Consider the following 13,068-nt stretch of genomic DNA (forward strand, 5'->3'; position numbering starts at 1 on the left):
GGCTTTTGGTTACTGATGAGAGTTCAAACTCACTATTGAACTCTTGAGCAACCTTAATCTGCTCAAATTAGTGTCTGCCAAATGAGGTAACAAGAACAACAAAAAATTGTATTTCTCTTCAGAGGAAGGTGCTTCAAAGTGAGGGGGAAATAATAAAACAAAATGAGGAATTGAAACCGATTTCCTAGGGTGCTTGAATTTATTAAATCAATACAGGATACTTCACTGGGTTTTCTTGTTGGATGAGGAGAAATCAGGGAGGCTACCCCCTTTACAGATGAGGTGATAAAAGAGCTGGTGTAATGCTGGATGGTCCAGGGATCAGTCACATCACACACTAGGTCTTTTCTCCTTGGTCCAAGACGTAGCAACATGTTAGGATTCCCCAAAAACATCTTTTTACAATTTTTGTTCATCAGAATTGGCCTAGAGATAAGGCTTAATCAAATCCTTGAGAAAGTGCTTATTTTAAAAGGCACTTATGTTTCATAGTAGTGAAGTAATTTGTATGTATCCAGTATTGTAATACTACAGCTAGTAGAAAGTTCTGATTCTTTTGCAGATTTAGCTGAACTCAAAAGATATTCATCTAAATATATTTTAATTGATATACATGAGACAGCACTGTACTAAACCCTCACTGAAGGAGGATGCATGGATAAAACCAGTCACAAGTTCTGGTGCACACAACTTTGGACAGTCACCTGTTAAGGAAGAAAATATACACAGGACCAAAACAAACATTTTTTATGGATGTATTTAGCTCCAGCCATACAAGTAAACCACCCCGTGATCATAATCATCCCCAAGCTACATAAACATACTCAGGCTAATAACTCAAATCTGGGAAGTCTGAAAGTAACTCGAAAACTTCCATTTTCGTGCAGAAACCAATATAAACAAGCTGAAACAGTCCTCAAATACAAGCCTTTAGAGCCGAGACTACGTTAAAACAATTGTTCCAGCAGTGGAGTCCTACAATCTTAAGGCAGCACAGTAATTAAAGAGGGATGATGACTCCATAGCTTCTGCAATATTAGCAAAATTCTACACTAAAAAGGTTTGACTGAACCTGCTTAGCAATACAAGATATAGAATTAGCATTACCACAAATTTGGCTCACCATGTTAAAAGCAATGCCCTTTTATGGTTGTGGGGGGATGTGAGAAACCCATAGTGAAATGCAAGTGTAGCATGCATTACCTTGTTGCTTTGTTTACCATGCCTGAAATATCCTGATCATTTGCTTGGGCAGGTAATTACAAAATGTCCTTGACATAGATGGTCATCAGCCTAAGGATACGTTTTAACTAAATTACATGTTCATAAAATAAATTTCAAGAAGAATTTGTTGGAAAGAACTACAAAACTCTTGAAACTAAAAAAAAAAAAAAACTTACCTACTGCAACATTAAATGCAGGTTTCAAAAGGTTTGGAAAAAAATTTTTTGGAAAAAAATGTATCAAATTGAATGCATGCCAGGCTACTGAAAAATTTCTTTAAGCTTCTGTTCAGTACTGTGTATCACAAACCAAGGGGTGGACAAATCATTGACCCAGATACCCTGGACAAGCAGATTTCATGCCTGGGCATTTTTTCTATAAATTCAGTTGCCAAGCAGACACACACCAAAAAAAAGAAAGAAAAAAAAAAGAAACCCCACACATTATTGACGTGTGGAAAAACAGGTTTGCATTTGTCATGTAGGCTATATTTACAACAGTCTCAGTAGTACAATACTGCTTGATGGTGTATCTACAAATACTTCTCGTTCTGAATCGCACCACCTGCTGCACTACACGCATCCGCCAAAGTGTAAACTGGCAGACTCACTAGTTTTCTCCTAGTCAGTCTATCCTGTAAGACTAGGTAAAAGGTGGGCGCATTCACTAATGATTGAATTCTAGTCCTATGCAGAGAATCATTCACACACGAGGGGCAATTCTTCATAGTTATTTTGCCTAGCTGCATTATCCAGACATATCTTTTACATGTGATGTGAAGAACGACCATCACAGCTTATACACACACAACGCTGGCAAACAACTGATTTGGCTGCAAATGTGATGTGCTAAAATCATATGCTCACTTGCAACATCATTAGCTGCCACTTTAAAGACTGTTCAGTTTTTCAGGCAACTTTATAAAAAAAAAAAAAAAAAAAAAGCTGGGCAACACTTTGCTTTGGGGGCTTTGACTTGCCAGATGGGCCAGCTAACGCATTTATGATATGTCCACCCCTGTATTTATTAAACCATGTGGTACATAATGCTAGATGCAGTTCTAATTAACTGAATTCAAACTGAACAAAGAAATTAACCCCAAACAGTTAAGGAATCAAATCTTCCCCGTAGGTGCTTAATGAATTTTTCAGGACGGACTCAAACACTGCTAAAAAGGTTAAAGTGGGGTATGAACAACCAAATGTACTCTTTATTGCAAATTACATGAATTATCTCAAAAATGTTGAATGGCACAGAACATAACCATAGAAATAGCAGAACAACTTACAAGAGTAACCAGCATAACAAGTAACATTGCATGATTATATACGTAGAAAAGGAGAATACAATAGGATGTGCTGAGCAAGAGGACCCTCGTGCTGAGCAGTTCACTACTATGATCCAATTTGAACACAAATTATTTTTAAAAAAAATAATCTTGCCACAAAAAAACCCAAAAAAGACAAAAACCAAAATACGATGGATTTTCAGGCTAAAATTCCAATGGAATATTTTAAACTTAAATACATTAAGACCCCAGAACCACTGGGAATCCAGAAACAAGCTCTGCTATATAAAAGTGCCAGATCAGAGGCGTGGCTTCTTGGCAGGTCCTTCGAATTCCTCACGGACTCTGCCAAATCCTGAATTTCCAGGACCCATGCCCCTGGGACCTGCAGGGCCACCTTGAGGGAAACGCTCATTGTGCTACAGTGATAAGTTTTCATACGAGGTAGGGAATTTGGCGGACGAATTGTCGATTTGATTGCATCCATGGAAGGAATAAAGGGCAACATTGGCATAAGTTCCATGAGTTCATATTTTGAGCCAAGGGTATTAAAGTGGGGATCCAAGGGAAACATTCGACGAAACCATTCCAACACGCAGATCCACGGGTGCCACGGGTAACATAGGAAAAGGAAAAGAGGGTAATGTATCTGTTAGCAAGATCCTACCATAAAAGAACTGAAAAGTGGAATAATAGCTACCACTACTTAGCAAAAGTCATTTTAACCACTTTCAAGACTAGTTTCTTTGAAAGATGCATTATGATGCTTAATGTTAAGAAGCAGCACCTCCAAGGTGGCTTCATACATAGCAAAATAAATCACAAATAAGATAATAGATCACTATTGTATTATTTATAAAATATTTTAAAGCTGCTCTTCTAGAATATTTGTTGCAGTATCAATTTGTTTCCTTTTTAATTGATTGGTATTTGAGTGTTCCATCTAGCAGCTTACATACAACTTAAAGTCAAGGTTTTCCAAGAGTCATTATATGAGCACCTTTAATTGGCTCATGTTGGGATTTAACCCTAGAGCATCATTAAAACAGGCCAAGTTGGATAAACTTACTAACCTGCCAGAGTAGGAAAGTGTGTTATTCATGATTTAACATAATTCCAATAGGACAAGATACGAATATACACTGTGCAAGATCAGGTGAACTTAATATACTCATGGATAAAAGAAAGCAACATGAGACAGCATTAATACTTGTCCTAAGGAATAAAGATGTCAAATGCTGTGTCCTAAAGCCCAGCTAATGCTTAGGATATTTGATTATATCCACAAGAGTAGCAATGAGAACCAGTTACACTGAAACTACTCAAATCCTGTAATGAACAGATTTTTCCTTTTGGGCAGGTTGACTTAAACTCTCCATCACTTTAAAATGGGACTGGAAAACCTGTATACCAAACAGACCAACACCCCCCCCCCGCAACTTATTTTACAGTAAAGAGTACTCCAGAATCCTTTTTATGAACACAGCTAAAACTGTAATGTTAATTGCCAAAACATTTTGACTTGCTGAAATTTTATATATATATATATATATATATATATATATATATATATATATATATATATATATATATATATATATATATATATATATATATATATATATATATATAAAAGGTTAATACCATGATCACTTCACATTTAAAAATCTGAAGCTTTAGGTCATTTCATAAAAAAAAAGTCAAAGTTCTCTGTGCATCCCTTAATAGATTCTTGACTGATAACTTTAGTTAAGTAAAGTCAGTCAATGAATTTGTTACAATTTGTGGAATGTTGAGTTCAAAATCAGAAAAGACCTGAGTGGTGATAGCCTACGAATGCGCAATTATAATTCACAGTAGTTGTTTTAAGTCAGGTGTAAAGGGCTGTCACATAAAAACTGCAGGTTGAATTGCTACTGTTCAGTTTAACATCATTTTTAATCAACCATTAGGTCTGCATTCTCATACCTGTTGCATTTCTTTTCCCCACCCGTATATAAATGACCATGAGCAACAAGTGTAGGTGTGCACGTTAAGCATGTCCGACATTACGCTCAAAACAAACGCACACATTTACAAAAATAAAAAGGTGTGGTAACTGCATGCAGCCTTGAACCGCTCATTTAATTGTCAGTACAAATGCTCTTACAGCAATGTACAGTAAGACAGAATAGCAGTCAGCAGCAAATAGCAGTTCGAAGAGCAGGGTTGCAGATACGAGTGTGCCAAACCTAGCTACAGCTACAAACACTAGCACTTTGCTCAAAATTGTGTGCATATCTGGGAACACTTGTTTGCTGCAATACGCATATTTTAATACACTGAAATGAGGGAAATATAGTCCACCACATGCTAATAAATCAACACTTTACATCCCAAATTTCATGTTTGTGTGTAGATGGCAGCTGAAATTCAGAATACATCAATCATTCACTCTGTTCATCCACATCATACTACCAAATGATTATTGTAAAATCCACGCTGTGCACCCTTTCAGGGTATAAAAAGGAGTACAGACCATTTGACAGTAACAAAGATTTATGAATGGTCAAAAACAGTCATTTGCACACTTAAGGATAATTTCACTGCTCATGGTTTTAGTTAAAATGTGAGTGTGACCTGGAGGATAAAATAATTTGCTTTTCACGTGCGTGTTCACAAACTCAGCAAAAAAAGAAACATCCCCTTTTCAGGAGTCTGTGGAACAGTTCTTAAGACACGAACAGTTTACAGGCGGTGAGCAATTACAGTCACAGCTACAATAACTTAGGAAACTAAAGAGACCTTTCTACTGACTCGGAAAAACACCAGAAGAAAGATGTCTAGGGCTCCTGCTCACCTGTGTGTACATGCTATATGCCTGCTGCAGGGAAGCATGAGGACTGCAGATGTGGCCAGAGCAATAAACTATAATGTCTGTTATAGACGCCTAAGACAGTGCTACAGGGAGACAGGAAGAACAGCTGATCGTCCTTGCAGTGGAAAATTACATGCAACCATGTGCCCCCCCGACATGATCAAGAACTTGTAAATGCCTTGGTGGAAGAGTGGAGAAACATCTCACAGCAAGAACTGATCGATCCGGTGCAGTCCATGAGGATGAGCTGCACTTTAGTACTTAAAGCAGCTGGTGGCCACCAGATACTGACTTACTTTTAATATTGACCCCACTTCGTTCAGGGACTCATTCTATTTCCGTTAGTCAAATGTCTGAAATTAGTTCAGTTTATGTCTCAGTTGTTGAATGTTTATGTTAATACTAATATTTACATGTTAAGAAATTTGCTGGAAATAAAAGCAGTTGAATGTGAGGACATTTCTTTTTCTGCCAAGTATAGCGTTTCTCTATCGAACAATGCAGCTCATCTGAACTCAGACTTCCTCTATCTCCATCCTGATGTTTTGCTTCCCCATCACAAAACTCTACTTGACATGTTTCTTTGGTGGCTATTGGGTGGTGACCCCATGAGCAGTGAAATACTACTCAAAACAATTATTCTGACAAAACCAGACTTCAGTTCTGTTTCGTTCTGTAAACTAAAGCATGAGAGTGAAAAAAAGGTTACAAATAAGTGTAACAACTGTTTGTGAACATACTGAGTGTGTGAATGTGAACATACTGAGTTCATTTAAGTATTCATTTAATGTCTGATCCCCACCACACACAGCAGACTGTGCCAATACATTCATATGTAGTGAAAATACATTTGAGAGCAAACTTTACAAATCTATGGCTGAATCTTAAGCATCTCTGCATAGTGCATGACTGCACTAAAATATGGTATTCAGCTTTGTTCTGTTAAAACCCGACCAAGGGGCAGACAAAGTTAAAAGGAAGCCATTTGGGATTTGTCCTAGAAGATGGTCCTATTTTACTTAAACCAAATGTAAAGTCAAGCTAAATAATGGTAATAAAAAGTTAAAAATATAATGTAAGAGTTATTTTTTTTTAATTTAAAAACAAAGGTCTGGCTGAATTTCTGAGTTTAAACAAAATTCAGTACAGGAATTTGCTAACGAGGCGATGGAAACGGCGACAGAGTGGAGACGATCGAGTGATTTAGTTAATTAAGCTGCACTACCCGATGAAGAAGTGCTAGTGTGTGAAGGTCTCAGGAACACCACAATAAGCAAATGAAATCTTAAATCATCTGCACAACAGAGCGTGTAAACATGAACTGAGCTACTACCTGCTTTAACAAGACTGCAACCTGTTGCATCCTTGGAGGGGACGGGAGGGGTCTTATGAACTATTGCCAACATTACAACAGACAACATTAATGTGTTAACCAAATCAATTTCACAAAATTAGACTACAAGTTTTCTTTTTTTAAATAAAAAGGTCTGGGCACATTCTAAACCAGTCAAGCACTCATCTTCTTCGAGGGCATGCTGACTAGGAGCCAACATACTATTTGGTCACCATCAGCTCATCCAAAAGCTCAGCACTCATTTATTGGTGAGAAAATACATGAAAATGTACTTGCTTTTAACTCTTATCTGCACTAAAGCCCTTCAAATGTTTCAACTACAAAAGTGCCAGATGAAAGTGCCAAAAGGAGTCATTACATACTTGCCCATGTCAAAATTAGCTCACAGACCATAATACATGATTAGTCCAGAAGTTTCCCAGCAAGAGAGGAGAGTCCAGGTGCATTCATGTTACAAGTTGCAGAAAAATTCAGAGACTCGACCAAAAACATGCCTGTCTTCACTCATCACACCAGACAGGACTTACAAGCAAATGCAGTGAGCACACCAAAGTCCACTGTTCTTGGGCTTTAGTACAGACAGACTTTCTAAGCAACTCAGAAACACTAAAGCTGAGCATGGCGGCCGAGATTAAAAAATAAAATTATAACCAAACTCTCATACATCAGATGCCAAAATCATCAGGTAACTGCATAAATCTGTGCCAACACTTACTGGCAGAAGTGCAACGGTTCACCTATTAAAACGTTAACATTTTTTCAACAGTCACACAAACACACCCCACACTGCCATTCACACACTTCCACCACAGGACACATTACCATTTCGTTGGGCACCATGCCCCCTGCCACTGGTCCGCCTAGTCCCTGGTGACCGTCAAAGCCCATTCTGGCCAATGGGAACCTCTGGTTGTTCGACCCAAATGGCATATCTAATAAAAAGACAAAAAAAAAAAAACCTTCAGCTCAGCAGGTCATTACAGTTTAAGTGTCTTACTTTCAGCTTACAAGTCTGGAAAAAGCAGCACAAACCTTCATTCAAGCACATTATCCCCCAAAAAGCAAGATTATATTCACCTGCCAATCCAAGACCTCCTCCAGCACTCATCCTCATCTCCCTTTCCCTCTGTTTAAAAAACAAACTGTAGATTAGTGATAAAATCTACATATAAACAGAAATGGACACCATAGTTTCTCCAACAGCCATACTGATGGCGAAAACAGGACAAAATACAATAAACTTACATTGTCCATAAAACCACCCATTCTGTACGACTCCTCACGCTTGCGCCTCATCTGTTCTTCCATTTCTCTCTGCCGCATCATTTCCTCCTCCCGTCTGCGGCGCTCCTCCTCTTGCCTGCCAAACAAAATATTACTGATGATGAAATCCATTGTACTGGCGACAGCACAGGGCAAATTCATCTGTATCAGGCCTCACAAAATACCTGGTACCAATCAATAGCCCCTACTTTTTTCTACAAAGTTCGCATTTCCAGATAAATACTTTGAAAATAGAATATACTTTTGTAATGCAGAACAACACTGCAGACACAATATCAAAGCCTCCACAAACAAAGGAAATAATCGGGGAAAATGAAACTCCGTACCTAAGCTGCATCTCTTTGCGTTTTTGCATTTCCTGATTGTGCATCTCTTCCATGCGACGCAGTTCCTCTTGTCGTCTAAGAAGATCTGATGGAGGAGAACAAAAATAAATGAACACACACTCTCAAAATTTACATCCAAGTAGTCATGTCAAACATCTAACACACTGCTGAACACAGACACTTGCCCTGACGAAGCAGGTTAGCTTGGTGCTCATGGTAAGCGTCATCCATTTCTGCCTCCAGCTTCTCACGGGCCTCGTTAATATTTTTCTCCACCTGCTGCCTTTGCTGTTTCTCCATGTCATCGAGAGACTTCCATCGCTGTGAGTATTCAAACTCGAAGGTGCCTGGTCTAGCGAAACGTGGGGGCTGCTCTCGCTCTCTGAATAAAAACCAAGAACATGCAAAAAAACCAAAAAGACATTTAAATTCTAGTACACTTTCTACAGAAACTACCAAATGAACCTTTACCCTAATCTACATCATCTTAACATCTGTACAGTGACTTTAAAAGCTGTGATTGTGTACATTATAAGTCCTGTACAATCATGTTCCAAACAAAACATCAGGAAATGAAAAACGTGGACAAGTGCCTTGAGTAACTCTGGAACTCACTTCTGATAATTTGGGTTCTTCTGGGCAAGCTTCTCTGGCAGACCATCTTCATCATCAAACTGTTCCATCAACTCAACAACAACCGGACGAGGTGAGCTGGTGGTTGGAGAGATTAACAAAATAAAATCAGAGACAAAAAAAAAAAAAAAAAAAAAAAGAAGCTTTTTTCCAAGGCTCTTTTACTGCCCACTCTGCTCATCAGTCAACAATACTCCTGGCCAGTTCCTTTCATTCAAAGTGTCCTACATGTGTGCATGCATCAGAATAAGAATCTGATTTACCAGGGGGGGTATTCCACAAAGCAGGTAAATTTAACAGATTTGAAGGCGAAGTTTCAAAACTAACCAGACATGGAGCAGGTTTACCCAAAAGCAAATGCTGCCATAGTAACTTGGCTGGGTTTGTGATTAAGGTTGGAAATAAAGTTCACTGAAATTAGCCAGGCTTGTTGAAATAAGTCTGGATTATTCAGTAACCACACTTAATGGAATACTCCAGAGTGTTTTCTGCAAACTTATTTACCACCAAAGTGACTGGCATGTTTTACTGAGTGGTGGGACTTACAAAAGGTAGTCACCATGTTTAGTGTTGCACGTTGTCCCTATTGCTACCTGAATCAGTGCCCTGTTTCCTACAACACAATATCTGCTTGCATTTACAAAACAGGAAGGTGATTGTAGAAGTCTTACGCCGTGAGTAGGAAGACTCCATCGCTGCAACGATCCAGAGCTTTTCGAGCTGCCGGCTTGGTTGCAAACTCAACGATGCCTTTTCCAACAGAGCGCCCGCGGTCATCTACTATAACCACTGCCCTTTCGACCACTCCAAACTGTGAGAAAGCCTCCTCGAGGAGCTCATTGGAGACATACGGGGACAGATTACGGATGGATAATGCAGCCGAATGGGTAGCAAAGCGAACCCTGAGCGGCCTGCCTTTCATGGGCTTATCATCCAATTCAGCCTTTGCAAGTTCCGCCAAAGCACGTGACTCCTAAAATCAAAAGGGGTGAAAAACTGCTTTAGAATTTAACTTTGGACCTCAAATCGCAGGTTTAAGGAGAAAATGAGGATCTTACCAGCCTTATGAAGCCAAAACCTTTGCCTTGATTAATGAAGATTTCACTGGGCTCGCCATACTTGGCAAACAGTTTTCTGAACTCAGCGTCGGTAATGTCGTTGGGCAAATTGCCGATGAACAGCCGGCATCGCTGAGTGTAGGTTTTCTCCCCGGGTTTGCGCAGCATCGAGAACGAAGCCTTTAATTCCTGAAGATTTTTTTCACCATTAGTATTTTGTGCAAATCTTACGAAGCTCTCATACATAATTCACTTTCAATTTTTTTTTTTAAATCTAGACCCACTAAAGTTTGAGACAGAAACTAACAAATTACATTTATAACTCACTAAAAGCATCCTGTTTTCAGTACATCTAACCTGCTAGTCTAGGGAGCGTTTCAAAAGAATATATTTGTAAAAAAAAGTTACACCAAGCTGCTAAAAATGTGTCAGTTGTTGCTGGCTCAGCTTACATTAGGACCATCTAAAAATAAATAATACCCATTGTTAGCCAATTAGCTAAGTAAGGTATAATGTATAACGCACAGCTTTTAGATTTTTGATATTTATTAAAATAAGCTATTAAATCATATGTAAAGTAGATATGAATTTCACTACAGAATGGGCCCATACACAAAATATACCATTATTTAAAGTTCAATAGCATTTGAAGGGAATGACTTACAGTCACAAAACCAACCGTAAAGTGTTCGACTAGGTGTCAGTGGTGTACTCACTTTTGTGAGATAATGTGTATGTGTGTGTATACATACATATACATTATATATACATTATATATATATATATATATATATATATATATATATATATATATATATATACACACACACACACACACACACACATATATATATATATATATACACACACACATATATATATATACACACACACACATATACATGCTATTCACACACGCACATACATAGTATATATTACATGCACACAAATATATAATCTTATTAATAGGACATTTTTTGAAAGAAAAAAAAAAATTCAATCCAGTACGGGTCATTTTGACCGCCTTTATACATTCGCGAAGGTTTTTTGGTTCATGCATTGTAGGCTTCAATACCAAAAATCTAAAAGTTGTGCATCACACCTCACACCCAGTGGAACACTACAGTTGGTTGTGTGACTGTACGTCATTCCTTTCAAATGCTATTGAGCTGTAAATAATGGTATATTTTGTGTATGGGTCCATTCTGTAGTGAAATTCATATCTACTTTACATATGATTTAATAGCTTATTTTGATAAATATCAAAAATCTAAAAAAAAAGGTGTGCATCATACCCGACACCTAGATGAACACTTTACAGTTGGTTATATGACTGCAAGTCATTCCCTGCAAATGCTATTGTGTTGAACAATGCCGTATGTAACTTTAGAGACGATCCCTTAATTTCGGCATATCTGCGAATATCGAACGTCCAACCAATTTATTCCAGTGGCGCCGTGAGCTAGTTCAGTTAGCTGCTTTGTTTAGCTCAACAAAATGGCTGCCCAAGAGAGCGTCAATAGGGCTAAATCCCAAATGGATCCCTTTGGGCCACATGGAGCACTACATAAGCTACGTCGGACAGGAGTAGGGAGCAGTGAACAATGGCCCATTTGAGATTAAATCTAGTACTTATGAAAACGGAAGAGGTCAGCGACCCTGTTTATATGAAGGAAAAAAAAAAGTGATAAACATTCAAAGCATTGTGGGTGGACATTCTAGTCTACAGCGAAGGCTAAAACATTTATTAAAAATGTACTCTTTAGAACAAGCTGTTAATAATAAAAATTTACACAGTTTAAGCGACTGGCTAAACACGCTTACAGTGTTCAGCCCACTAGCTAATAAGTTACACTTATAAAACATATTAGCTAGTGTTGGCTAACTAGCAAAAAGGAGAGTGAGGAGAAAACAACATTCCAGTGGAATATTAACTATCCAACAGTATCTGAACAATTCAACCTGCAACAATTCGATTCTAGAACTCTTTGTCGCTTACAGTTAACAATTATTAGCAAACTGTTACTTAGCACCGTTAGCTAGCTTGGTTAACATAGCATCTTTGTTCGGGTCAACAAAATGGCTGCGTAAATGCGTATCAGGGCCGCTAATGGCCGAAGCACAAATGGATACAAGCGCATCACAAAGTGCACTACACAGGCTTGCACTTACCATCTTACACAATTAGGGGGTAGGGAATAGTAACTCGTTTGAGACAAGGTCTAAATCTAGAGCTCATGAAAAACGAAGTGTAGTGGCCTGGGCCGTGGTGTTTTATACGATTTTTGCGTTAACCAAACAAGATAACTAACAAAGCATGAAACAAAAAACGCCAAAACAATAAATAAGATATGATAAAGTGGCTGACATTTTTTCCTTACCTGCGATCCGGAGGTATCAGCTGCACGCGATGTCTGGCCGTCATTGTTAGGAGGCTTTTGGCCATTTCCACTGACTGGTGTCTTTTGCTGATTTTTTCGGGGTTGATTTTGTGGAGTTGTGGGTTCTGGTTTGGTATTGATGTTTTTCGGCGGAGGTGACTGAATCGGTGGTTGTGGGGTCGGAGGCGGCTGTACTTGCTGCTGTTGGGCCGGTGCCTTGTTCTGTGCATCAGGCTGCTGCTGTGGCGTCGGCGGAGGAGACTTTATATCGGGCTTGACGGTAACATTAGATCCCTCTGGTTTCTGCAGGATGACTTGGTTTGCTTGATTTCCTTGATTGGGCTTAAAACCACCACCAGGCTGTGGGCCGCGGTTTTGAAATGAATGCTGTGGAGTATTTCTAAAATTTGGTGTTCCCATTCCGCCCCGCATTCCTCCGCCGCCTCCTCGGCCTCGCTGCTGAAATCCTCCGCGATTCCTGAAACGGTCACGAGACATAGCTAACTAGCAATATATTTTCTTTTTTTCTTAATGTGTAAACGTATCCCGCTAATCTTTAAACCCTACGACAGAGCGCGGAAATTCTACTTGCTGCTTAAATAACCTTTGAGAAAACAGACTACGTTCCTGCTGTTCTTGCGTGAATCCACTTCGTAAAATGGC

The 13,068-nt window shown here is 38.8% G+C and overlaps 1 protein-coding gene across 3 annotated transcripts in view; it reads right to left on the reverse strand.

The window, feature by feature from the left end:
• sfpq (splicing factor proline/glutamine-rich) overlaps window positions 1-13,056 on the reverse strand; it is a 23,010-nt gene extending 9,954 nt beyond the window's left edge. For 2 of the 3 annotated variants that reach the window (XR_008397292.1, XR_008397293.1), the window contains exons 1-9: window positions 12,406-13,056; window positions 10,025-10,213; window positions 9,638-9,939; window positions 8,949-9,044; window positions 8,519-8,715; window positions 8,334-8,418; window positions 7,969-8,083; window positions 7,801-7,849; window positions 7,546-7,655 (exon numbers count right to left, since the gene is read on the reverse strand). Coding sequence is in view for 1 of the 3 variants with exons in the window: in XM_017481230.3 (XP_017336719.1) it covers window positions 2,812-2,931; window positions 7,546-7,655; window positions 7,801-7,849; window positions 7,969-8,083; window positions 8,334-8,418; window positions 8,519-8,715; window positions 8,949-9,044; window positions 9,638-9,939; window positions 10,025-10,213; window positions 12,406-12,903 (1,761 nt within the window). In the remaining 2 variants the exon portion in view is untranslated. Of the gene's footprint in view, window positions 1-2,401; window positions 2,932-7,545; window positions 7,656-7,800; window positions 7,850-7,968; window positions 8,084-8,333; window positions 8,419-8,518; window positions 8,716-8,948; window positions 9,045-9,637; window positions 9,940-10,024; window positions 10,214-12,405 lie in introns of those variants that run through there. The other variant, XM_017481230.3, reaches the window with a different exon arrangement.
• Between the last annotated feature and the right edge of the window lie 12 nt (window positions 13,057-13,068).

The sequence above is a fragment of the Ictalurus punctatus genome, chromosome 12, assembly GCF_001660625.3.
Source record: "Ictalurus punctatus breed USDA103 chromosome 12, Coco_2.0, whole genome shotgun sequence".
NCBI lineage: Eukaryota > Metazoa > Chordata > Actinopteri > Siluriformes > Ictaluridae > Ictalurus > Ictalurus punctatus.